Source organism: Cetorhinus maximus, chromosome 15, assembly GCF_964194155.1.
Source record: "Cetorhinus maximus chromosome 15, sCetMax3.hap1.1, whole genome shotgun sequence".
NCBI classification, from domain to species: domain Eukaryota; kingdom Metazoa; phylum Chordata; class Chondrichthyes; order Lamniformes; family Cetorhinidae; genus Cetorhinus; species Cetorhinus maximus.
The window spans coordinates 94,821,595-94,845,942 of NC_135893.1; the positions used below are offsets into that span (position 1 = coordinate 94,821,595).

Sequence of the window (24,348 nt, forward strand, 5' to 3'; positions counted from 1 at the left end):
TTAACACTCCACCCTGTTCTCTTGCCAACATGTCTGTCCTTGGCTTGCTGCATTGTTCCAGTGAAGCCCAACGCAAACCGGAGGAACAGCACCTCATCTTCCGACTAGGCACTTTACAGCCCTCTGGGCTGAATATTGAATTCAACAACTTTAGATCTTAAACTCCCCCTCCCCCCATCTCCACCCCGTTTCTTTCCACCCCCCCTCCAGCTTTTTTTTCAATAATTTATATAGATTCTTCTTTCCCTACCTATTTCCATTATTTTTAAATCTAAAACTAAAACCTTTAGTCTTTCCACCCCACCCCCACTAGAGCTGTACTTTGAATATCCTGTCTTCCATTCTTAATTAGCACTTTTCTCAGACAAAGACCACCACCTTCAACACCTCTTTGACCCTTTTGTCTGACATCTTTTGATTATCTGCTCATCTCCACAATCATCACACCACACCCTCAATGTGTCTCTTCCCCCCCTTCCCCCCCCCACCACCCACCTTAAACCAATTTATATTTCTCCCTTCTTCTAATCTATGCTCCAGTTCTGCCGAAGGGCCATGAAGGCTCGAAACGTTAACTGATTTCTTCTCCACCGATGCTGCCAGACTTGCTGAGTTTTTCCAGGTAATTCTGTTTTTGTTTTGGATTTCCAGCATCCGCAGTAGCTTTTAGCTTTTTGTTTTTATCAGAAACCAATCCTGCTGCCCTGCATTCATCCCATAACCCTGTATCTTCGTCTGCTTCAAGTGTGTATCTACTCCTCCCTTAGAAAAGATACAATGGCGTCTGCCTCAATTTCTGCCTGTAACAAAGCATTCCAGACTCTAAAGAATGTTCTAAACTCTGCCTTCACTTTCTGGTGACAATTTTACTTTGATGACGTTTGTCACATATCCTCTGACAGAGGAGTTTGTCTTTCACCAAGCACTTTATCAAAACCCTTCATAATTTAAATAAAAATAACTTCCTCCTGACCTCTCCGATCCAACTGAAATTATCCAGTGGGCCAAATTTCTCCTCTCATTCCCACGGTTTCGCCTCTAGCTCTAGTCTCCTTTGTCTAGTGGGATGCCCAAAGCTACATGCAATACGCCAACTGTGGCTTTCTCTACACATCTGTAGACAGTAGGCATTTCACCCACTAGCCCTCTCTGCGAGGATGAAAGGAAGAAGAGTGAACAAGCATTCTGTGCCAGTCTAATGTGCCTCCAAACAGCTACGTGCACAGTGGGATCACCCGAGATTGCTGCCAGTTCATTTTCTTAGATGGGGAGCAGTTCACGACAAAGAGAGGAGAAAAGGTAATAAAATACTGCTGTGTTGACCGAGGGAGTTACAGCAATACTCACAGCGAGGAAGATATGACTGGTGCAGAGCTCCGACCCAGTCTTACCTGAGAAAGAAATGCAAATGAATGAGATGCACTCACAATGAACTACATTTTGAAGGAATGGACTCTGAGCTCAATGTTCAAACAAGCAAAGCAGGGCCCAACTGTACAGATAATGCACCCACCAAGTGCCCATTAATGAACCAGTCACTTTGTGAACTATCCATTTGTTTCCATTCACAATGGCTGCTGGGTGACACAGCACTGCCCTTGTAAACACTTATGATGCTGACATATCATATTATGACATATCACTTAGTGACCATTTTGAGTCCGATTATTCCAAGCACCCTACGTTTACTGGTGTTATCGATTGTAGGCCTGATTTACAACTACATGGCACAAGGTGAATAATAAAACTTGAGTGACTAATAGTTGCATTTGCATATTTAGTATTCTTTTAGTTTATTATTCATAGAATAGAATCCTGGAACGGTTATAGCACAGAAGGAGGCCATTCATCCCATTGTGCCCATGCCGGCTCTCAGTAAGAGCAACTCAGCTAGTCCTCCTCCCTTGCCTCTTCCCCATAACCCTGCAAATATTTTCTCCAGACAATTAGTTGAGTGGGCAAAAGTATACAGCTCTTGGTTTAAACAGATATCTTGTTTTTTCCTTTCCTCTCCATATCTTTCACCTTCTCTTGAAGGTCTTGGAGTTTTGCCTCTAGATGGGATTTGTCCTCCCGAAGCCGGTTGAGCTCCTGGCTCTGGTTGGACAGCAGCTCACTGTCAGTGATCGCCAAGGTTATCTCTGAAGGGCCAGGGTCCAAATCCTTGTTGCCCAATGATAAAATCTGTTCCCGCTGCATCCTGTACCAAGCAACAACATGCACATAACTCAAGACTTGTTACTCCACAGGCACATCTACACTTGCACCAGCATCACGGAAAGTGATTTCTTCCAATTCTGTCCAACCTCCCCAGCCCTGGTTCGCACGGAATGACCGTTGGCCCCAGTATGGCTTACCATTTTCGGGAAGGATTATCAGGAGGGACAATCAAAGGACAAACTTTAAATATCCTACTGGTGTAAGCAGACTGACAAAATGGCCATATGGCCAACATACTGTGAGACTCCTTATGCCAATGGGACCATGAGAGAGGTTGGGGAGTTGTGGGGGGGGTGGGGGGGGGGGGGGTGAAAAAGAGGGAAAATTAGAGAGGAACACAGTGAACAATGGAATAACAAGGAGATTGAGTTTTTGGACATAGATCCCTAACCCTTGGATTAGAGAAAATGGAATGTTAGGGAGCCATTCCATCAAAAGAGTCTAAGGTGTGAATTTAATAACATCATGCTTCTTGCAAAGACGCACTTGTCCCTCATGACTCTGATACTTTTGCTTATTCTGCCACCTAATTAAGGGTGACACATTTCTTTTGCCCAAAGAAAGAGGGTCAAAAGCTGCCCAGATTCATCCTGAAGGTAGCACCTAAGCCACTTCCATTCTTGAGGGTTTCACTTGCTGTGAAACATAACAGGTCCTTCCTTCCTGCTTCAAGTTCAGCAGGCTCCATTCAATTCCACCCACCCTTCCACAAAGGCATTGTAGTTTTGTGTGATGTTATGAAAGAAAAGGTTAAAATTAAATTGGTTCTCGGCTCATTCCACATACTCGACAGAAGTGCTGGGGCACGTGCTTTAGCTTCCAGTCACACTTGTTCCCAAGACCTTTTTAGCTGTTAAGGAAAGATGTCATCGTTCCTAATTCTGATGCTAACTTGGCCACATAGTATCCAAAATCCATATCATTTCAGATTCATGAACCAAAGTTCAAGGATTCCTACAGCAACACTAAAATACAAGAACACGAGAAATAGAAGCTAGAGTAGACCATATGGACTGTCGAGCCTGCTCCACTATTCAATACAGTCATGTTCCGCTCTCCATATCCCTTAATTCCCCCAAAAATCTGTCTATCCCAGCCTTAAATGTATTCAATGGTGGAGCATCCACAACCCTCAGGGTTGGAGAATTCCAAAGATTCACAACCTTTTGAGTGAAGTAATTTCTCATCATCTATCCTAATGATCAGCCCTTTATCCTTTTTTTATTCATTCATGGGATGTGGGCTTTGCTGGCTGGGCCAGCATTTATTGCCCATCCATAGTTGCCCTTGAGAAGGTGGTGGTGAGCTGCCTTCTTGAGCCATTGCAGTCCATGTGATGTAGGTACACCCACAGTACTTTTAGGAAGGGAGTTCCAGGATTTTGACCCAGTGACAGTAAAGGAACGGCGATATATTTCCAAGTCAGGATAGTGAGTGACTTGGAGGGGAAGTTCCAGGTGGTGGTGTTCCCATCTATCTGCTGCCCTTGTCCCTCTAGATGGTAGTGGTCATGGGTTTGGAAGGTGCTGTCTAAGGAGCCTTGGTGAATTCCAACAGTGCATCCTGTAGATAGTACACACTGCTGCTACTGTGCATTGGTGGTGGGGGAAGTGAATATTTGTGGATGTGGTGCCATTCAAGTGGGCTGTTTTGTCCTGGACGGTGTCAAGCTTCTTGAGTGTTGTGGGAGCTGCACTCATCCAGGCAAGTGGGGAGTATTCCATCACACTCCTGACTTGTGCCTTGTAGATGGTGGACAGGTTTTGGGGAGTCAGGGAGTGAGTTCTCGTCAGACAATTCCTACCCTCTGACCTGCTCTTGTAGCCCCAGTATTTATATTGCTAGTCCAGTTCAGTAACCCCCTGGATGTTGATGGTAAGGGATTCAGTGATGGTAATGCCATAGAACGTCAAGGGGTGATGGTTGAATTCTCTCTTGTTGGTGATGGTCAATGTCTGGCACTTGTGTGGCGTGAATGTTACTTGCCACTTGTCAGCCCAAGCCTGGATATTTTCCAGGTCTTGCTGCATTTGGACATGGGCTGCTTCAGTATCTGAGGAGTCGCGAATGGTGCTGAACATTGTGCAATCATCAGCGAACATCCCCACTTCTAACCTTGTGATGGAAGGAAGGAATTGATGAAGCAGCTGAAGATATTTGGGTGGAAGACACTGCCCTGAGGAACTCCTGCAGTGACGTCCTGGAGCTGAGATGACTGACATCCAACAACCACAACCATCTTCCTTTGTGCTAGGTATGACTCCAACCAGCGGAGAGTATTCCCCCTGATTCCCATTGACTCCAGTCTTGCTAGTGCTCCTTGATGCCACCCTTGGTAAAACGTGGCCTTGATATCAAGGGCAGTCACTCTCACCTCACCTCAGGAGTTCAGCTCTTTTGTCCATGTTTGAACCAAGGCTGTAATGAGATCAGGAGCTGGGTAGCGCTGGTGGAACCCAAATTGAGTGTCAGTGAGCAGGTTATTGCTAAGCAAATGCCACTTGATAGCACTGTCGATGACCCCCTTCCATTACTTTCCTGATCGAGAGTAGACTGAAGGGGTGGTAATTGGCTGAGTTGGATTTGTCCCTTTTTTTGTGTACAGTAGATACCTGGGCAATTATCCACATAGCCAGGTAGATGTCAGTGTTGTAGCTGTACTAGAACAGCTTGGCTAGGGGGCGTGGCAAGTTCTGGAGCACAAGTCTTCATACTATTACTGGTATATTGACAGGCCCCATTGCCTTTGCGATATCCAGTGCCTTGATATCACGTGGAGTGAATCAAATTGGCTGAAGACTGACATCTGTGATGCTGGGGACCGCCACTCGGCACTTCTGACTGAAGATTGTTGCAAATGCTTCAGCCTTATCTTTTGCACTCATGTGCTGGGCTCCTCCATCATTGAGGATGGGGATATTTGTGGACTCCTCCAGCGAGTTGTTTAATTGTCCACCACCATTCACAACTGGATGTGGCAGGACTGCAGAGCTTAGATCTGACCAGTTGGTTGTGGGATTGCTCAACCCCGTCTATCACTTGCTGCTTATGCTGTTTGACACGCAAGTAGTCCTGTGTTATCGCTTCACCAGGTTGATACCTCATTTTTAGATATGCCTGGTGCTGCTCCTGGCATGCCCTCCTGCACTCTTCATTGAACCAGGGTTGATCCCCTGGCTTGATGGTAATGGTAGAGTGGGGGATATGCTGGGCCATGAGGTTACAGATTGTGTTCGAGTACAATTCTGCTGCTGCGAATGGCCCACGGTGCCTCATGGGTGTCCAGTCTTGAGTTTCTAGATTTGTTCAAAATCTATCCCATTTAGCATGGTGGTAGTGCCACACAACACCATGGAAGGTATCCTCAATGTGAAGGCAGGACTTCATCTTCACAATGACTGTGCAGTGGTCACTCATACCGATACTGTCATGGACAGATACATCTGCGGCAGGCAAGTTGGGAGGATGAGGTCAAGTATGTTTTTCCCTCTTGTTGGTTCCCTCATCACCTGCCACAGACCCAGTCTAGCAGCTATGTCATTTAGGACTCGGTCAGTAGTGTTGCTACTGACCATTCTTGGTGATGGACATTGAAGTCCCCCACTCAGAGTACATTCTGTGATCTTGCCACTCTCAGTGCTTCCTCCAAGTGATGTTCAACATGGAGGAGCACTGGTTCATCAGCTGAGGTGGGGGGCGGTATGTGGTAATCAGCAGGAGGTTTCCTTGACCATTTTTGACCTGATGCCATGAGGCTTCACTGAGTCTGGAGTTGAAGTTGAGGACTCCCAGGGCAACTCCCTCCTGACTGTATACCACTGTGCTGCCATCTCTGCTGGGTCTGTCCTGTCGGTGGAACAGGGCATATCCAGGGATAGTGATGGAGGAGTCTGGGACATTTTCTGTAAGGTATGATTCCGTGAGGATGATTATGTCAGGCTGCTGCTTGACTAGTCTGTGGGACAGCTCTCCCAATTTTGGCACTAGCCCCCAGATGTCAGTAAGGAGGACTTTGCAGGGTTGACAGGATGGAGTTTGCCATTGTCATTTCCGATGCCTAGGTCGATGGATGTGCCCCCTGACCAACGGAAACAATCTTTCAACGTCCACTCTATCAAGCCCCTCAGAATTTTTTAGGTTTCAATGAGATCGCCTCTCATTCTTCTAAACTCCAGAGAATATAAGCCCAGTTTATTCAGCCTCTCATCATAGGACAACCCCCTCATCCCAGGGACAAACTAGTGAACCTTCGCTGTACCGCCTCCAATGCAAGTATATCCTTTCTTAATTGTGGAGACCAAAATCACACACAGTATTCCAGATGTGGTCTCACCAAAACCCTGTACAACTATAAAGACTTCTTTATTCTTGTACTCCAATCCCCTTGCAATAAAGGCCAACATTTCATTGGCCTTCCTAATTGCTTGCTGCAGCTGCATGCTAACTTTCTGCATTCCTTGCACAAGCACACCCAAATCTCTTTGAACATCAACACTTACAGGTTTCACAACTTTTAAAAAAGATTTTGCTTTCCTATTCTTACAACCAAAATGAATAACTTCATACTTCCCTACATTGTACTCCATCTGCCATCCTGTTGTCTGCTCAAGAATTCCTTACCTAATCATTAGGCAGCTATCATTCCACTCATCTCTATCTTTATTCACTCTTGCTGGGTTCACACTATCAACCGTCACAATTCAACCAGCTCTGAACAACTTTTTCATATGATCATAGTACTTGGTCAGGGGATGTAGAGACTCCAGAGTGGAGAGCTCACCTTGAATATCAAAAAAAGCAAACCCTGGAGTCAGGATTACACGGGGTTGGAAAATGATCGCCTTTCCTGCTATTACTTACTCAGATCCTCAAAGGTAATCTGATTTCTTTTTTGAATGTAATTGGAAAATAGTCCCATTTATAGTGCGGGGCGATGTCACAGCAAAGTGAGTCACACGATCTCTCACCACTCAATGATTTTGCAGTGACATAAACTGCTGGCGGGTGTACAATGAACGACAAAATCAGGGTTGGCGACAATGATCTGCACCGCTCAATAGTCTGCTGACAGTCTAGGCTCGTGCACGACAGATGATCACAAGGTGTTGGGGATGGTGGGCAGTTCCTCTGTCTGTTATCATTGTAACATGGTGTAGCAAGAAAGAGGTGGGGGAACCAAGTGCATCACACGTCAGAATTCCCAAAAATAGCGGTACGCCCTCAAAATTAATCATTTTAGCAACGGGTCACAGCGAACTGTCACTACCAATTTTCTCCAGTTCCTAAGCATTAGCAGAGACTGGAGGTTGAGATATTGTTATGACCATGATTAGAATACCCCAATTAGTTTTTAACCTGTATGCGATCAAAAGATGTTCATGTTTCTTGACTACACTCTGCATCCTTTTCTTGTAGTTTCTGGCCGCTGTCGCCAATTGTTCTTCTCGTGACCTGTACGCAGACCGAATGTCCTTCAGCATGCTGTCCACAAATCTCTTCAGGTAAAGATGGTCAGCTGAGGGCTTTGTGTTGTCATTGCCAGATTTCATCGGGTTATCCACATATTCCTTACACACAACAATGAGAAGCAACACACCATTAGTCTACTTTTAAACCATTTTTGCAGAGACTTGCGGACACATTAGCCTGAACATTTCATTTACTGCATTCCGAATTTTCTGAAGTTGTGTTTACTTATTAACTATTTACTCACAGTAACATCTTCAATGTAGCGGACAAGTCGCATGCGATACTCCTCGTTCAGTTCTTTTAGATGGAGCTGTAACTGAGAGTTCTCAGTTTCCATCTCCTTTAGCTGGCTCTGTGAACCCAGCAGTGCCTATTGGGGATTGGAAAACAGAAACATCTGAGCAAGCGCTCTCAATTTTAAAGAAATTATTTGATGCAAGTTTGCTTCACAGTTTAAAAATTACTAAGAACTATTTGAATCACTTTCTCAGTAGGACGGAAAAGGTTCCACTAGATTTACTATTTGAAAAAGCATAGAATAAGAGGGCAGTTGCCTAGGAACTGATAAACAAAACAAGGAAATCCTTCCTAGCTATAATGTTCAAAAGGTTATTGCTTCAACAAGAGGATAAAATTCAGAACTGGGTCTCGACTGACATATACAGTTGAGCTTCACTTGAGAGTGAATTTCCCCAGCAAGACCTGGGCTGTTTGTAAACGGAGTAAAAGGAATGACATAGAATTTTACAGCACAGAATTAGGCTGTTCAGCCTAATAAGGCTATGCCGGTGTTAATGCTCCACATGGTAGTGTTTTACCCTCATCTGACCTGATAAACTTAGCCAGCTTCCTATCTCACTCATGTCCTTATCCAGCATCCCCTTAAATGCATCTACACTATTCACCTCAATTACTCTCTGTGGTGGTAAGTTCCACATTCTCCCCACTATCTGAGCAAAGAAGTTTCCCCTGAATTCCTTGTTAGATTTCTTAGTGACTATTTTATATTTAATGGCTTCTAGGTTTGGACCCTCCACAAGTGGAAACATCTCCTCCACGAAAACTACATAGTCCAAAGACAATTGCGGATGGTCAATAAATACTGGCCTTGCAATTTTTTTTTTAAATCCTCTTTAAACTGTACATGACCAGTGCCTTGTTTTCTGTTTCAATGGTGCACACAGGCTGTTGACATTGTGGCTGAGCTAACTTTATTGCTAACACATTTTCCTATCATAAACACATATCTGCAGTAACTGAATTCTATCAAGACAGGTTCCAACATGTGCTCTTTGACCTTCAATCCCCAGGTCAGGTGACCCCCTATCTAGTAGAGAGTACCATATCGTATCCAATACTGGAGTCCACTACCACAATCAACTATTATCATGACATTTCCCTTTTTTAAAAAACTTTTATACAACTCAAGTACACAAAGTCTCTTGTGTATTCTTTCTCACTCTGTTTTGATCAGCCTTCTTTGTCTTTTACCTATCTCTGTATCTCTGTGGGTTTTTCACAATTCTTCCACTGGATGTCCTGAATGGTGACAGAGGTGATTTTGAAGGACAAGGGGCCTTCTCCAGCTCTGTGACACTATCGCCCCTTGGATAGTTTTCAGGACTCTCGGGCTTTGTCTGGTTATCTGTTGCTTCACTGGTGCATTCTGGATTTTGATCTTCAGCTGCACTTTCTGGTTCAGAGCAGGGTTGCGTTTCATTTGTTTTCTGTAAGAATTTCTGTTTTCTCCTGTACTGTTGTCCGTTTGGAGTCTGCACTATGTAAGACATTGGTTCTGCTGTGATTCCTGTGACAACAGTAGGATTCCAGATCCCTTCATGTTGAATCCTCACTGTCTCTCTCATGTTCAGGACAGGCAGAGGTCGGGCACCTTGATCAAAGTATTGTGTCTGCTTCTGCTGTCTCAGTTTGAGCAGGTCCTGCACGCTGTAGCTCACTGGCTGTGGAAATAACAGTAGGGGCGCAGTCAGAAGCTTAGTCCTTAGTCTTCTGCCCATCAGGAACTGTGCTGGAGATGATCCAATGCCCTCTAATGGAGTATTCCTGAAATCCAGCAGAGCCAGGTAGGGGTCTCTTCCATCCGCCTTTGCCTTCTTCAACAGGTGTTTTAAGGTCTGCACGGTACGATCCACCATTCTGTTGGATTATGGATATTTGGGACTTGACATAGTGTGGCAAAACTCCCAGTCCTGTGCAAATTTGCAAAACTCAGCGCCTGAGAATTGTGGACCATTATCTGAGATGAGTACAGGTATGGCGTGGCGAGCGAAAATTGATTGTAAATAATTTACTACAGTGATGCTCTTACTATCATTTCTCAGCAGCACAGACTCAAAAATATTTTTCTCACTGTTGTCAAATGTGAACAAGTCCACTCCAATTTTCTGCCAGGGCCTCTGTGTGGTTGAAGTGGTTCTTTTTGTTGTGATTTACTGTACTTTTGGCACACTGCACACACATTCACCATTTCACCAATTTGTGCTCCCATTCCAGGCCAATTACATTACATCTCGAGCTCTTCTCCTGCATGTTTCTACGTTGAGGTGACTTTCATGTACGCGCTGCAGCATTTCTTTCCTCAGTGGTGCAGGAATTATGATTTTTTTTCTCCTTTGAAAAGTATTCCTTCTGCTACATGAAGTTCCTCACGAAAGTTCCAGTGCTCTTGTACAGCAGAAGGGGCTCCGCTCCGGTGTGTGGGCCGGCCAGTTTGCACAAGCTGCTACAGTTTTCTCAGGGTGGCGTCGTTCTTGGTCACTTCCCTGAGCTCATCCAGTTTGGTTCCAGCCACAGGTAAGTTCTTTGTCAGCATGTGAACCTGTGCTTCCATTTCTTTATCCCCTTCCTCCGTGATGGGTAGGTACACACGTGACAGAGTGTTCGTGATGTACATTTCCTCACCTGGCTTGTATTTAACTCTTGACCTGCTGCTTCTGCAGGTGCATTAGTAATCTTTGGATTCTTGGTGGTGCACAGTTCAGGGGCTTTTTAAGTATAGCTTCCAAAGGCTTATGATCAGAATCTACCTCCATGTCTTTGCCATAGGCAAACTGGTGGAAACGGTCTAGGCCAAACACAATTGCTAGCATGTCTTTCTCTATTTGGGCAAGCTGCTGCTGTGTTTCTGTCATTGCCTTTGAAGTGTATGCCACTGGTGCCTCATTTTGCAAGATGACGGCTCCCAGGCCAGACTTTGAAGCGTCCACTAAGATCTTGACTGGCTGACTGACACTTGAACACTGGTGCCTGGGTCAGTTTCTCTTCAGACTGGTCAAAGCTTCCTGGTGACTTTGTTCCCAGTGCCATTGCGCATTATTTTGTAGAAGTTCTCTGAGAGGTGCAGTCAGGTCTGACATGTTTGGAATGAATTTCCCAAGATAGGTCATCGTTCCCAAAAACCTCTCCAATCTTTCTTACATTCTGGGGGTGGCATGTTCACGACTGCTTCGATTTTACTCAGGTCTGGCTTCAGTTCCTCACTTGTTAGCACATGTACCAAGTACTTGGTTTCATGAAAACTTATTTTGCACTTTTCCTCCTTCAACTTGAGGTTCCTTTCTCGAGCTCTGGCCAACACCTGCCTCAGTCTGTGGTCGTGTTCTTCTCATGGGGCTCCCAAGGCCAGCGCATCATCGATATAGGTTTCTATACCCTCTAACCCTTCAAACAGCTGCGTCACTGTTCTGTGGAACACCTCCGGAGCTGAATTAATACCAAAAGGTAAGCGTAAAAACCTGTATCGCCTGTGTGGTGTGCTGAAGATACAAATGTAGGAACTGCATTCACCCAGCTTGACCTGCCAGAAGCCTGAACTCGCATCCAAGACCGAATAGTTTTTAGCATCGGCTAATTTACACGCGATCTCTTCCACTGTGGGCAGCTGGTAAAGCTCTCTCTGTACTGTCTGGTTTAGGTGTCTGGGATCCAGACAGGCTGGCATATTCCCATCCGATTTTTCTACAATTACAATTGGATTAAGCCACTTTGTTGGTTCTTCAATTTTCTTGATGATGTTAAAATTCTCCATTTTGTCCAACTCTGCTTCCAGTCGCTCTCTCAACATTACTGGTATTTTCCTGGGTGGGTGTATTTTGGGTGTCAAAGTTTTGCCAATCCTGATGGAGCGTTCTCCTCTTAGGCAGCCAATCCCCTGGAACACATCTTTACACACGCTCAGGATGACAGTCATTATTCTCTTGATTAGTTTCAGATTTTCACAAGCTTTGATTCCAAGAATGGGTTTGGCATCAGTTTTCACCACTATGAATGGAAATGCTTGAGACTGTTTTTCGTAGTTCACTTGAAGTGTGCACTTGCCTTCTACTGCAATTTTTTCATCTGTATAAGTAGACAGCTTCACTTCTGTTTTAGTTAGCTGTTTCTCTTTGCTTACCTTATGATACAGGCTTATGGGAATGACATTTGCTTTGTGCACCTGTGTCAAACTTGAAATTCACCCATCATGTTGGCAATTTTTGTGTCATCATCTGCAATTGTGTGCATTTTCTTCCACTTACACATCTGAGCGAAGTGATTTAGTTTATCACAGTTCTTACACTGCTTTCCATAGGCTGGACAACTACATGGTAAATGCTCTGTTCTACATCGGCCGCATTTAAATATTTTAATAGCAGTTTTGTTCTTTTTACGTTCAGACTGTCCATTTGTTTTTTCCCGGGGCTGTTTCTGTTTAACTGCATCTAACTGCTTGACTGTGTGCAGCTTATCATCTCGGTCATTTCTTTAATCTGGCATTTTGTCGTCTCTGTCACTTTGCAGATATTTATTGCTTTCTTCAGCGTGAGATCAACTTCTCTCAAAAGCTGTTCTCTCAGTGTCATTTGCGATTCCTCAAATTATTCTATCTCGGATGAGTGATTCTTCAAGCTCTCCAAGTTCACACGATTTAGCTCGTTTTCTCAGCTCATTTACATACTGACTAATGTTGTCACTGCTATTGTGCACATAAAAAAATCAGTATCTTTCATATGTGATGTTTTCCCTAGGGCTGCAGTAGGCTTCGAATTTTTACGTTATTTCTTTTAAGTCATTTCGTTTCTTATCACTTTCAAACATGAATATGTTATAGGCTTCTAGGGCTGCTTCCCGTTCTGTGTGAGGAAAGATGGAAGAGTGTACCCAAGGGTCTTTTTTAATCACTGCCCATCGCTGTGAGGTACAGCTCGAATCGCTGCCTGGTGAGGTGAGGTGAGGTGAGATTTCCCTCCAAACTGAGCTCTGTCACTGGTTTCAGAATCTCCATTGTTGTGTTTAGTTTACTTCTGACACCATGTCTTGTTTTTTGTTTCAATGATGCACACAGGCCGTTGACATTGTAGCTGAGCCAACTTTATTGATAACACATTTTCCTCACATAAACACATATCTCTGTAGTAACTGAATTCTGTCAAGGCAGGTTCCAACATGGGCAATCTGACCTTCAACCCGCAGGTCAGGTGACCCCATATCTAGTAGAGAGTACCGTATAGTTTCTAATACTGGGGTCCACTACCACAATTAACTATTATCATGACAACCAGTATTTATTGGAATGGCATTCTTATCTGTCATGAGGATATCCATGGGCTAGATAGTTACAGATAATAACACATTAGAAGAAAGTTGACATGACCTGGTGACAAGACAGTAAGTTATTTGTATCAGTTTAGAATGCATGATAGATTCAAACTCTACTGTTTTCTATGCACACCTGAGTCTGACAGTCTGTGAGTTAGCATCCAAAAATGGACAGACATTTCCAAAAAAAGTAACTGGGCAGGCAACTGTCCCAACCCTTCCCGCCTACATATGTTCAGAAAAGTCACATTTAACTATAGTATCTTCAATTAATCTTACTTCTTACCACTGTTTGCTCCGCTAGTTTGTGTTGGGTGTTTCGAATAGCTCTTTTGGCCTCTTGAAGTTCTTTGCCCATCTTTACTCTAAAGCAGAGGTTTTAGGCAGTCGTTAAAATAAACTTAAGGTTCATTTGTGGATTTATCGTTTGCAACTAGTTATAAAGCAGTGAACTAACAAAATCCTCCTTCCCGTGTCTCTATGTTTGGGTGGATTAATGCCAAACCTAAGGACACCCGTACTTTGAGATAATAAAGGGGCCACATTATAGAAGAATGTCAAAATAGCAGTAACAAAATCATATTCATGGTGCAAATATCAAGCTATATTAACCAACCACCTTCCACAGTGATTTAGTCTATCGACGCACGGGTATTGTGGTGCTGAGCCATATAGAGCAGAAAGATAATAGGTTCAATCCTGACCTATACTTCGTTAGCTGGCCTCAATCAGGGTACCACTGGATGGTGTGAAGTAGTGGCCTCTTGGGTTAGGAATATGGAAACAAAAATCAGCCAAAATTCCTACACCTTCTTGCTCTTAAATGATCTGTGTACATCTTGGGAATATCTTGATCAAACAAGTGGCACCAAATTTTGTCATGCAACAAAATACTTCATCAGTTCTCTTATAATGGTATGAAACAGATTATGTTAGGAATTTGGAGAGCTCAAATCTATGCTGTAAATAACACCAGACTAATTGACAGATGCGCAATATAAATAGACTGCTCTCAACAAATCATAAACGGATATAATAGAGGAATCCCTGCCAGTCTCAACGTGAGGCCATCGTGGTTGTACACTTACATTCGTTCTTCCATTGCATTTTGTTGTTTTTCATGGTTTTGCTTCATTGTTGCTATTTGTTCTTTGATTTGATCTTGGCCACCTAGCAACTAAGACAAAAGCATCAATCTTCAATGACGAGGGTCCCAATTTCCATCCCAAAATTCCAACAGATATTTTTCACCATTTTCTGAAAATGGCAAGCAAGATGCCCCCGGTTTATGAGTAATGTAACAGTCCCAGGAAAAATCTGGCATCATCGTCGGAAGCAGTTTGAAATGTTGAGAATGCATCAGTAAATAAAACAGAAATGTTGTCCAACAAGTTTCAAAAGATAATTTAAAGGACACCACTGAGCATCTCAATGTATTGAAATGTCTTATTGTTTTTAAGTTATGTTCTACATACTTTTCTCTTCACCTACTCCCGGCTCCCTTCACCCTGCCCCATGTTAAGTAATAGTTGCTGCCTCAGAGTCTGATCTGACAAGACATTCTGTTTTGCATGGTCAACTGAAAATGTACCAAATCATTACAAGTTGGGTTCCAAGTTCCCCTTTCTCTATTTCCAGGCAGCTCAACTAAGACTTGTAAACCTATCATGTAGGTAATGACTAAGATACTTCTGGATATATTTTATCTCCCTCAGTATAGGGAGGGAAGGTCACAGATTTCTCCAAGAACACGGGCAGTACTGTTCTATAATCTGTTGATGCGTGATGTGACCTGAGTGTGTGAATCAATGCCAGCCTTCTATCAGCCCAAGGTGGAATCCATGGTTCAGACGTGGGCTTTGACGTCTGCCTGTCTTATTTCAAGCAGGCCTCTGGCAATTTTAAGGCAAATAGACTTTTAGGAACAATCCATTAGAACTATATGATGCTACAGAATTCTTCTGCACACTTCCTCCGCTCCACAAGATTTCAAATTTTAAGAGTTTCTAAGACTTTCATGGCTGGTTGTTCCAGAGCTAATATGAAAATGAGTTGGACTCTAAAATCATCATCGAAATGGTTTGTTGTCATTTGAATGCACTTGACTATTGATTGAATCTAGTATTTTGATACTAGCCTCCCGTCATGTGTTTCTATTGAAGTCGTAAGAGAACTGTATGAAACAGTTCAATCCTAAAGTACAATTGCCACACTTTAAATCAAAAATTCATGCTAAACAGACATTTAAGAAGTTGGAAAAATTCCATATTTCAACATCTTTTAATTAACACTTACATTTTTCTCAAGTGTACCACGCTCAGATTCAGAAACAAACACCTCTTCAGGCTTGAGGGACAATAAACATAAAGATAACATGATTAATGTGACTACAAAATTTATTTCTTAAAAGCTAGCTGATTAGCCTTGAAGAATAGTACTTAGGCATAATTGGGGCAGACGGTGGTGTAGTGATAATGTCACTAGGCTAGTAATCCTGAGGCCTAGGCTAATGTCCTGAGGCCAAGGGTTCAACATCGCAACTGTGAACAATTCCATTCTCCATGTTATAAAAAAGATATAGAGGCACTGGAGAGGGTGCAATAACAATTTGCTAGAATGATACCAGATGTGAGAGGCTATACCTATCAGGAAAGACTGAACAGGCTTGGGGTCTTATGTCTAGAAAAGGGAAGGCTGAAGGGGTGACCTAATCGAGGTCTTTAAGGTTATGAAGAACTATCACAAGGAGTAGTGAATAGCATAGAGGCATTTGAGGGAAAGCTGGATGAGGGAGAAAGGGATAGGATATGTTAATTAGGAATGGGTGAAGAAAGATCATAGTCAGAGAGTTTTACAGCACAGAAAGAGGCCCTTCGGCCCATCGTGTTTGTGCCAGTCATCATGCCCCTATCTACTCTAATCCCATTTTCCAGCACTTGGCCCATAACCTTGTATGCTATGGCGTTTCAAGAATTCATACTAAATATTTCCTCTACCACCCTTCCAAGCAGAGTTCCAGATACCACCCCCCACCCCCCCACCCCCACCAACCCCCAACCCCCCAACCCTCTGGGTGAAAACATTTTTCCTCAAATCCCCTCTAAACCTCCTGCCCCTTACCTTAAATCTATGACCCCTGGTAATCGACCCCTCCACTAAGGGGAAAAGATTCTTCCTATCTACCCTATCTATGCCCCTCATAATTTGTACACCTCAATCAGGTCCCCCTCAGCCTTCTCTGCTCTAAGGAAAACAACCCCAGCCTATCTAGTCTCTCTTCATAGCTCATGTGAAGCATACACACCAGTGTGAGCCTAATGCCCTGTTTCTGTGTTGTAAGTACTTCGTATTAGTTTTCATACAATGAGCACAAGGAGATTTAAACTTGCATAAAAAACCTGGGTCATCAGTTTAACAGCAATTGCTATGTGCTCAGAACTGTTTTGCAGTTTGGAAATAAAACAATAAGGCATCTATATAGAGGAAAGCAGTTCACAGCCAGGGAACGTGGGAGCAGCCCGAGACAGGGGCAGTGTAACCCTCGTCTTAGAGTGTGGTCTGGAATCAAGGGAGATGGCAAGTTGTGATGGGAGGATTCAGTGGAGGTCAGACCAATCAATGTGAAGGATCATGGTCATGTGTTACCACAGAACAATCGGATTGCAGATCATGGGCTTTCACTGTTGACTGTGGCTAATGTACCAATCAGACTACAGGAAAAAAAGAGCTCCAACATTGACTTTTGACAACACAGGCTAACTAAATGAAAGCTGTTGGGAAGGGAGTGTGCAGTAAAATGTAATGGGTAACTGTATTGGTAAACTTGTACATATTTCTTTAAAGTTCTTGGATTGTGTGTGTTATGATAGTGATACAGGGAAATAGCAGCATCGTGGCCATGTCACTGGACTAGTAATCCAGAGGCCCAAGCTAATAATGTTCTGGTGATATGGGTTCAATCCCACCATGGCTGCTGGCAGAATTTAAATTCAATTTTTTTTTAAAAAACTGGCTTTAAAGCTAATCTCAGTCACGTTGACCATGAAACTAAAAGCCCACCTAGTTCACTAAAAATCTGCTGTCCTCACCCCAGGTCCGGCCTACATGTGACTACAGACCCACATAATGTGGCTGACGCTTAACTGCCCTCTGAAATGGCTTGGCAAGCCACTCAGTTCAAGGGCAATCAGGAATGGGCAACAAATGCTGGCCCTGCCAACAATGCCCACATCCCATGAAAGAATAAATAGAAATAAAAACTCCTCTTCCAGCAATTTTAATAAGGAAGGGGGTGGGGGGGAAAAAACAGAGGCAGGCAGGCAGTCACTAAGCCACAACGGATACCTAAGTCTTGAATGCTGAGTGTAGAGGCAGAAGCATCATTGTCCAAACTTTGAAACCCTAGGTAGGTTTAAAAAGACCAGAAAGGTTGACACTGCTCTGGAGATACAGGCTACCCTTTCTGAAGAAGGGTCATACGGACTCCAAACGTTAACTCTGTTTCCCTCTCCCCAGATGCTGCCAGACCTGCTGAGTTATTCCAGCATTTTCTGTTTTTGTTTCGCCCTTTCTTAGAACCTTTGCATCTTTCTGCTCAGAGCCCAGTGAGGCCTTAACCTTCGATTCCTAGGACAAGGTTAGCGTCCCTCTGAGACCATTGGCAGCATCTTTGACTCTGTTGCCTAAATGCGTGGACATGGGCGCCCCAGGGAATAAAACGGAACTGAGCAGTCAATGCAGAGAGATTACAGAGACAGAAATACCTGGAAAAACTCAGCAGGTCTGGCAGCATCGGCGGAGAGGAACACAGTTGACGTTTCGAGTCCTCATGACCCTTCAACAGAACATGAGGACTCGAAATGTCAACTGTGCTCTTCTCCACCGATGCTGCCAGACCTGCTGAGTTTTTCCAGGTATTTCTGTCTCTGGTTTTATTTTGGATTTCCAGCATCCGCAGTTTTTTGCTTTTTTATCAATGCAGAGAGATTACCTTCCTCTTCTGGCTGCTGAGCTGGGCTACAAGATCCTTTACTCTGTTTAGCTCGGCCGCAGCTTCATCGTAAATGGCCCGGGATTTCGCATACTCGTCCTGGTTCCTGGTCAGCGAATTCCCAGAATTGGCCAAATTCAAGAGCTCCAGGCTCAGCACGTCGTTTTTTGCAACCTGCCGCAACACATATTGAACAAGTCAGCAGCATTCACACAGGAGCATATGGAGTGAATAGGTCACACTTTATATACCAAAGCAAACTTGCTGTTTTTTTAAACTTGTGGTAAAAATCTTAATATGCACTTCAAGGCAAAAGTTTTAGATTGATTTTGAACCTTTAATTTTTGGATTTTTCTCATATTTAATTATTAAATCATGATTTTAAAAATTTATTTGTCCTATTTTTGGACCTTTGCTCCTGTTTAATATTTAAACAATTTGTTTAAGCTTTAATTGCCGTATCCTTGGACTTTTCGTCGTGTTTAATATTTAAATCATGTTTGTTAAAGTTTAATTTCCCCATTTTTTTTGGACTATCGCTCCTGTTTAACGTTTGAATAATATTGTTAAACTCCAACTGGTCTATTTTTGTACTCTTAGCCCACCCCGTGTTGAATATTTAAATAGTGGCTTGTCTGTTCCACATTGTCGCGCCTTCTTATTTCCATTTAAAGGTTTGTTTCAGATTTCCCAGGACGCGAGTAAACTTGGTGCTGAAGGACAGCGCCAGACTTGACCTGAGACACCTGGTCGCCGTAGAACCGCCGATACCAGAAGTTGCACTCGCTTCGCCTCATCCTCTGGGACCCCCCCAAGTGGTTCTCCGCCGGCGCATCCAGTCAAAATTCACAATCCCCGGCGCAAATGAGGCGGGAAGCGCAGCTCAGTGAATAGCAGATTATCCAGGGGCAGCGGTTATCAAGGGAGCCACTTACCAAACAAGGAAATTACTCAATAATGAGCAACATGAACACCAATAGAAAACAGTATTGGCTCAATACTAGATATGCCTAGGATTTTATATATGTAAATTTATAGATTAGATTAATTTAAATCAATAGGGTGAAGAGGAATATTTTTTTCACTTCAAATCAACGCGTGGAATGCCTTGTCAGACAATATTCAGTTTAATAAAGGTAGAGAAAAACCACCCTATTGTATTTTTAATCATTCATGGGGAATGGGATGTGGGCAATCGCTGACCTTTTTTCAGAGGGCATTTAAGAGCCTGTGGCTCTGGAGTCACATGTAGGCTAGGCCAGGTAGAGACAGCACATATCCTGCTCTAAAGGACATTGGTGAACCAGATGGGTTTTTATGACAATCAACAATGGTTTCATGATCATCATCAGACTTTTATTGAATTCAGATCCCACCATGGCAGGATCTGAACCCAGAGCATTACCCTGGGTCTCTGGATTACTAGTCCAGCAACAATACCACTACCACCAATACCACCTCCCCCTATAGAGCAAACAGTATGATATGTTCTTCCAATGTAACAGGATGGAGTTTTGATTCAGTTATTTAGCTGGATAGAATTTTACAGCAGACAAGTGACCATTTGGCCAATCGTGTCTGTGGCGGCCCCTTTGAAAAGGCTGTCAAAGTAATCGCACCTCGCCTCCTCTTCCCCATAGCCATTGTGATTAAACTACTCACAGCGGTATTATATCCTGTGAAAAGATGTTCACAAGCATTATGATGAAAATGTTTGGTGATATGAATCAAGTGTGAGGATAGAGTTTTTTTTATATCCATTCATGGGATGTGGGCGTCACTGGCGAGGCCAGCATTATAATTCCCATCCCTAGTTGCCCTTGAGAAGGCGGTGGTGAGCTGCCTTCTTGAACCGCTGCAGTCCATGTGGTGTAGATACACCCATAGTGCTGTTAGGGAGGGAGTTCCAGGATTTTGACCCAGCGACAGTGAAGGAACGGTGATATATTTACAAGTCAGGATGGTGAGTAACGTGGAGGGGATCTTCCAGGTGGTGGTGTTCCTATTTATCTGCTGCCCTTGTCCTTCTAGATGGTAACGGTCGTAGGTTTGGAAGGTGCTGCCTAAGGAGCCTTGGTGAGTTCCTGCAGTGCATCTTGTAGATGGTTCACACTGCTGCTACTGTGCATCAGTGGTGAAGGGGGTGAAAGTTTGTGTATAGGGTGCCAATCAAGCAGACTGCTTTATCCTGGATGGTGTCAAGCTTCTTGAGTGTTGTGGAAGCTGCACTCATTCAGCAAAGTGGGGAGTATTCCATCACACGCCTGACTTGTGCCTTGTAGATGGTGGACAGGCTTTGGGGAGTCAGGAGGTGAGTTACTCGCCACAGGATTCCTAGCCTCTGACCTACTCTTGTAGCCACAGTATTTATATGGCTAGTCCAGTTCAGTTTCTAGTCAATGATAACCCCCAGGATGTTGATCGTGGGGGATTCAGTGATAGTAATGCCATTGAATGTCGAGGGACAATGGTTAGATTCTCTCTTGTTGGAGATGGTCATTGCCTGGCAGTTGTGTGGCGCAAATGTTACTTGCCACTTGTCAGCCCAAACCTGGATATTGTCCAGGTCTTGCTGCATTTGGACATGGACTGCTTCAGTATCTGAGGAGTTGCGAATGGTGCTGAACATTGTGCAATCATCAGCGAACATCCCCACTTCTGACATTATATGAAGGAAGGTCATTGATGGAGCTGAAGATGGTTGGGCCTCAGACACTAGGGAGAAGTAAGGCCATGCAAAAATATGAAAACAAGGATGAGAATTTTAAAACTGACATGCTGCTAAACTGAGGGCCAGTAATAGCTGAACAAATTTGGTGCAAGTTAGGATACGGGTTTTTGGTCCCCTGTGGTAATGTCTCCTTATTTGGTTCAGTGTTAGATTTTATTTATAATGTTCTTATGAAGTATCTTGGGACATTTTACTTCCTTAGAGGTGCTATTCTCTCTCTTTTATATAATACATACATGTGTGTCTATATATATATATATATAAATCTATATATGGTCTGTTATGTGGGTTTTGGTATCTTGTATAATAGGAAGACACCAAATTCTTATAAAATTTGTGAATAAGTCACGTCCTAAGGTGTATCCTTAGATCAGGTACAAGGATCTACATGTCTAATTGTTTGTGAAAGCCCCTGAAGTACAGGTCTAACTCCACAACTCTGATTCTTGCAAAATCTGAGGCTACCACATAAAGGCTTCCCACCCAAGAACCCTGTAGTCGCTATCTGCCTTTCACTCTTTGAATCCACTCAGCCCTTGCTCAGGGGAGGTGATGGTGTAACGGTATTGTCACTGGACTAGCAAGTAAGTTAGTGTAATCCTCTGGGGTCCTGGGTTTGAATCCTGCCATGGCAGATGGTGGAATTTGAATTCAATAAAAATCTAATGACAACCATGAAACCATTGCTGATTGTTGTAAAAACCCATCTGGTTCACTGAGGAAATCTGCTGTCCTTACCTGGACTGGCCCACATGTGACTGCAGACCCACAGTAATGTGGTTGACTCTTAAATGTCCTCTGAACAAGGGCAATTAGGGATGGGAAATAAATGCTGGCCTAGCCAGTGATACCCACACCCTATGAATAATTTAAAAAAACATGTAAAGGTTCTGGGCCTGAGGTCTATTTGGTCACTGACATACTTTACCATGTATTCCAGACTGACTTGCCTGCAGTCACCCCTCTCCTAAACGGGAATTCCCCCTCTTTACAAGACCTAATCCTTTCATTATTTCTACTTCTAATTCCACTTTTCTGGGCACACCTCCACAAATTGAATAAAAAACGCCCAGCTTCTGCCTTCTGGTGACATCAGTAGATGTCTGGATAGCATTTTACATGGGAATTGTCAAAACAATAGTTTTGGGGGCACGGTATGATAGTGGTTATGTTACTGGACCAATAGTCCTGAGGCCTGGACTAAAGATCCAGAGGCATGAGTTCAAAATTCCAGCGGGGCAGCTAGAGAAAAAAATTCAATTTATTTAATAAATCTGGAATAAAAAGCTGATAGCAGTAATGGTGACCATGAAACTACTGGGTTGCCATTTAAAAAGAGCACATAGAAACATAGAAAATAGGAGCAGGAGTAGGCCATTCGGTCCTTCGAGCCTGCTCCGCCATTCATTATGATCATGGCTGATCATCCAACTCAATCATCCAAGCTCCTGCTTTCTCCCCATATCCTTTGATCCTTTTCACCCCAAGAGCTAGTTAGTGAACATCTGGTTCACTAACGTTCTTTGGAGAAGGAAATCTGCCATCCTTACCCAGTCTTGCCAATATGTGACTCCAGAATCCAAAGCAATGTGGTTGAGTCTTAATTGCTCTCTAGTAAGCCACCCAGTTGTATTCAAGAAGCTCACTGCCATCTGCTCAATGGTAATTAGGGCTGGATTGCCAGCGACACTCACATCCTGGCCGGGATTTTGTCAGGCTGATGGGGGTCTTGCCCGTTCCGTGGTGGAGGCCCGACAGAATTAAGTGCCCGTCAGGCACTTAAGTAGCCACTGGCAGACCTTCCTCACAATTGAGGTCCCGGCAGTTCATTACTGCCACCAGTGCCAGTGGTGGCTGCTGGTGGTACTGCACCCTTCAGTGGCCCAGGATCGTGAGGGACCCCAGGCCAAAGATGAGTGAAAGTGGGATGGGGGGGTTCACTGAAGAGGGGGGGGAGCAGGAGAGGAGGTCAGAGGCTAGGGCCAGGGGGCTGGCTTTCAGCAGACTGCTCCCATGCCCAATGCCGGGACTCTCCATTGGGCACAGAGTGCCAGACTACAAGTGCTCGTCCACACTGGGAGGCCACTGGCAAATCCGACAGAGTTTGCTGGGTGACCATCCGAGGGCACAGGAGAGCCATGTGCTCTCCATTTAATCCCCAAGCCACCACTAAATTGCGGTGGGCTTAGTAATGAGCCTAATTGGCATCCCACCGCTAGCAGCCAGGAATCCTGCGCCAGCCCCTTCTGCCCCCTCACTTAATCGGGAGAAGTTTTGCCACCACTGGGAGACTGACCAGGCCTCTCCCACAATTAAGTGGGCACAGCCACTTTGCACCACGATGGGCTGAATTAAATCCTGCCCCCATGTATGAATATGAAAATTGTGGTAGCAGCCCAGGGTACAAACGTAATGTTTTCTCACATATTAATGCATGGCTACCCAGTTAATTAAATTGCAGTGCACACAATTGCAAATTAAGAACGATTTAGCAAATTCACTTCTCAACATTCGATGCAACACACATCATCCACCACACATTATCTTTACAACGCTAACAGTTTGCTATACGCATGTTGTACTAGTAGCACCTAGCTGCAGTGAAGTTCCACAACTGTTCATTTTTTTCTTTGAAATACTACATAAAACAGAAGATTGATTCAGATTAAATCGGACTTAGGATCAGCATAATTTCTGGTAACACTATCAACATCCTGTGGGTTACCTTTGACCAGTAACTGAAGTGGACCAGCCATATAAATATTGTGTCTACAAAAGCAAGTTAGAGGTTGGAAATTCTGCAGCGAGTAACTCCCCTCCTGACTCCTCAAAGCCTGTCAACCATCTACAAGGCACAAGTCAGGAGTTGATGGAATACTCCCCACTTGCCTGGATGAGTGCAGTTGCAGCAACGTTCAAGAGGCTCGACACCATCCAGGATAAATCTGCCTGCTTGAACCGTACACTTTGCACCACCTTAAACATTCACTCCCTCCACCACCAACACACAGTGACAGCAGTGTGCACCATATACAGGATGCACGACAGCAATTCACCAAGACTCCTCCAACAGCACCTTCCAAACCTGCAACCTCTACCACCTAGAAGGACAAGTGCAGCAGACACATGGGAACACCACCACTTACAAGTTCCCCTCCAAGTCATTCATCATCCTGACTTCAAATTACTTCGCCGTTCCTTCAGTGTCACAGGGTCAAAATCCTGGAACTCCCTCCCTAACAGCACTGTGGGTGCACCTACACCACGTGGACTGCAGCCGTTCAAGAGGTCAGCTCACAACCACCTTCACAAGGGTAATTAGGGATGGGCAATAAATACC

At 44.0% G+C, this 24,348-nt stretch overlaps 1 protein-coding gene across 4 annotated transcripts in view; it reads right to left on the bottom strand.

Moving 5' to 3' along the window:
* ccdc78 (coiled-coil domain containing 78) overlaps window positions 1-24,348 on the bottom strand; it is a 128,790-nt gene that overhangs the window by 14,716 nt on the left and 89,726 nt on the right. For all 4 annotated transcript variants that reach the window (XM_078558996.1, XM_078558998.1, XM_078558995.1 and 1 more), the window contains 8 exons: window positions 18,278-18,451; window positions 15,583-15,633; window positions 14,376-14,464; window positions 13,574-13,652; window positions 7,934-8,059; window positions 7,576-7,787; window positions 2,026-2,200; window positions 1,348-1,391 (listed from right to left, as the gene is read on the bottom strand). In XM_078558996.1, the coding sequence (XP_078415122.1) occupies window positions 1,348-1,391; window positions 2,026-2,200; window positions 7,576-7,787; window positions 7,934-8,059; window positions 13,574-13,652; window positions 14,376-14,464; window positions 15,583-15,633; window positions 18,278-18,451 (950 nt within the window). The remainder of the gene's footprint in view (window positions 1-1,347; window positions 1,392-2,025; window positions 2,201-7,575; window positions 7,788-7,933; window positions 8,060-13,573; window positions 13,653-14,375; window positions 14,465-15,582; window positions 15,634-18,277; window positions 18,452-24,348) is intronic.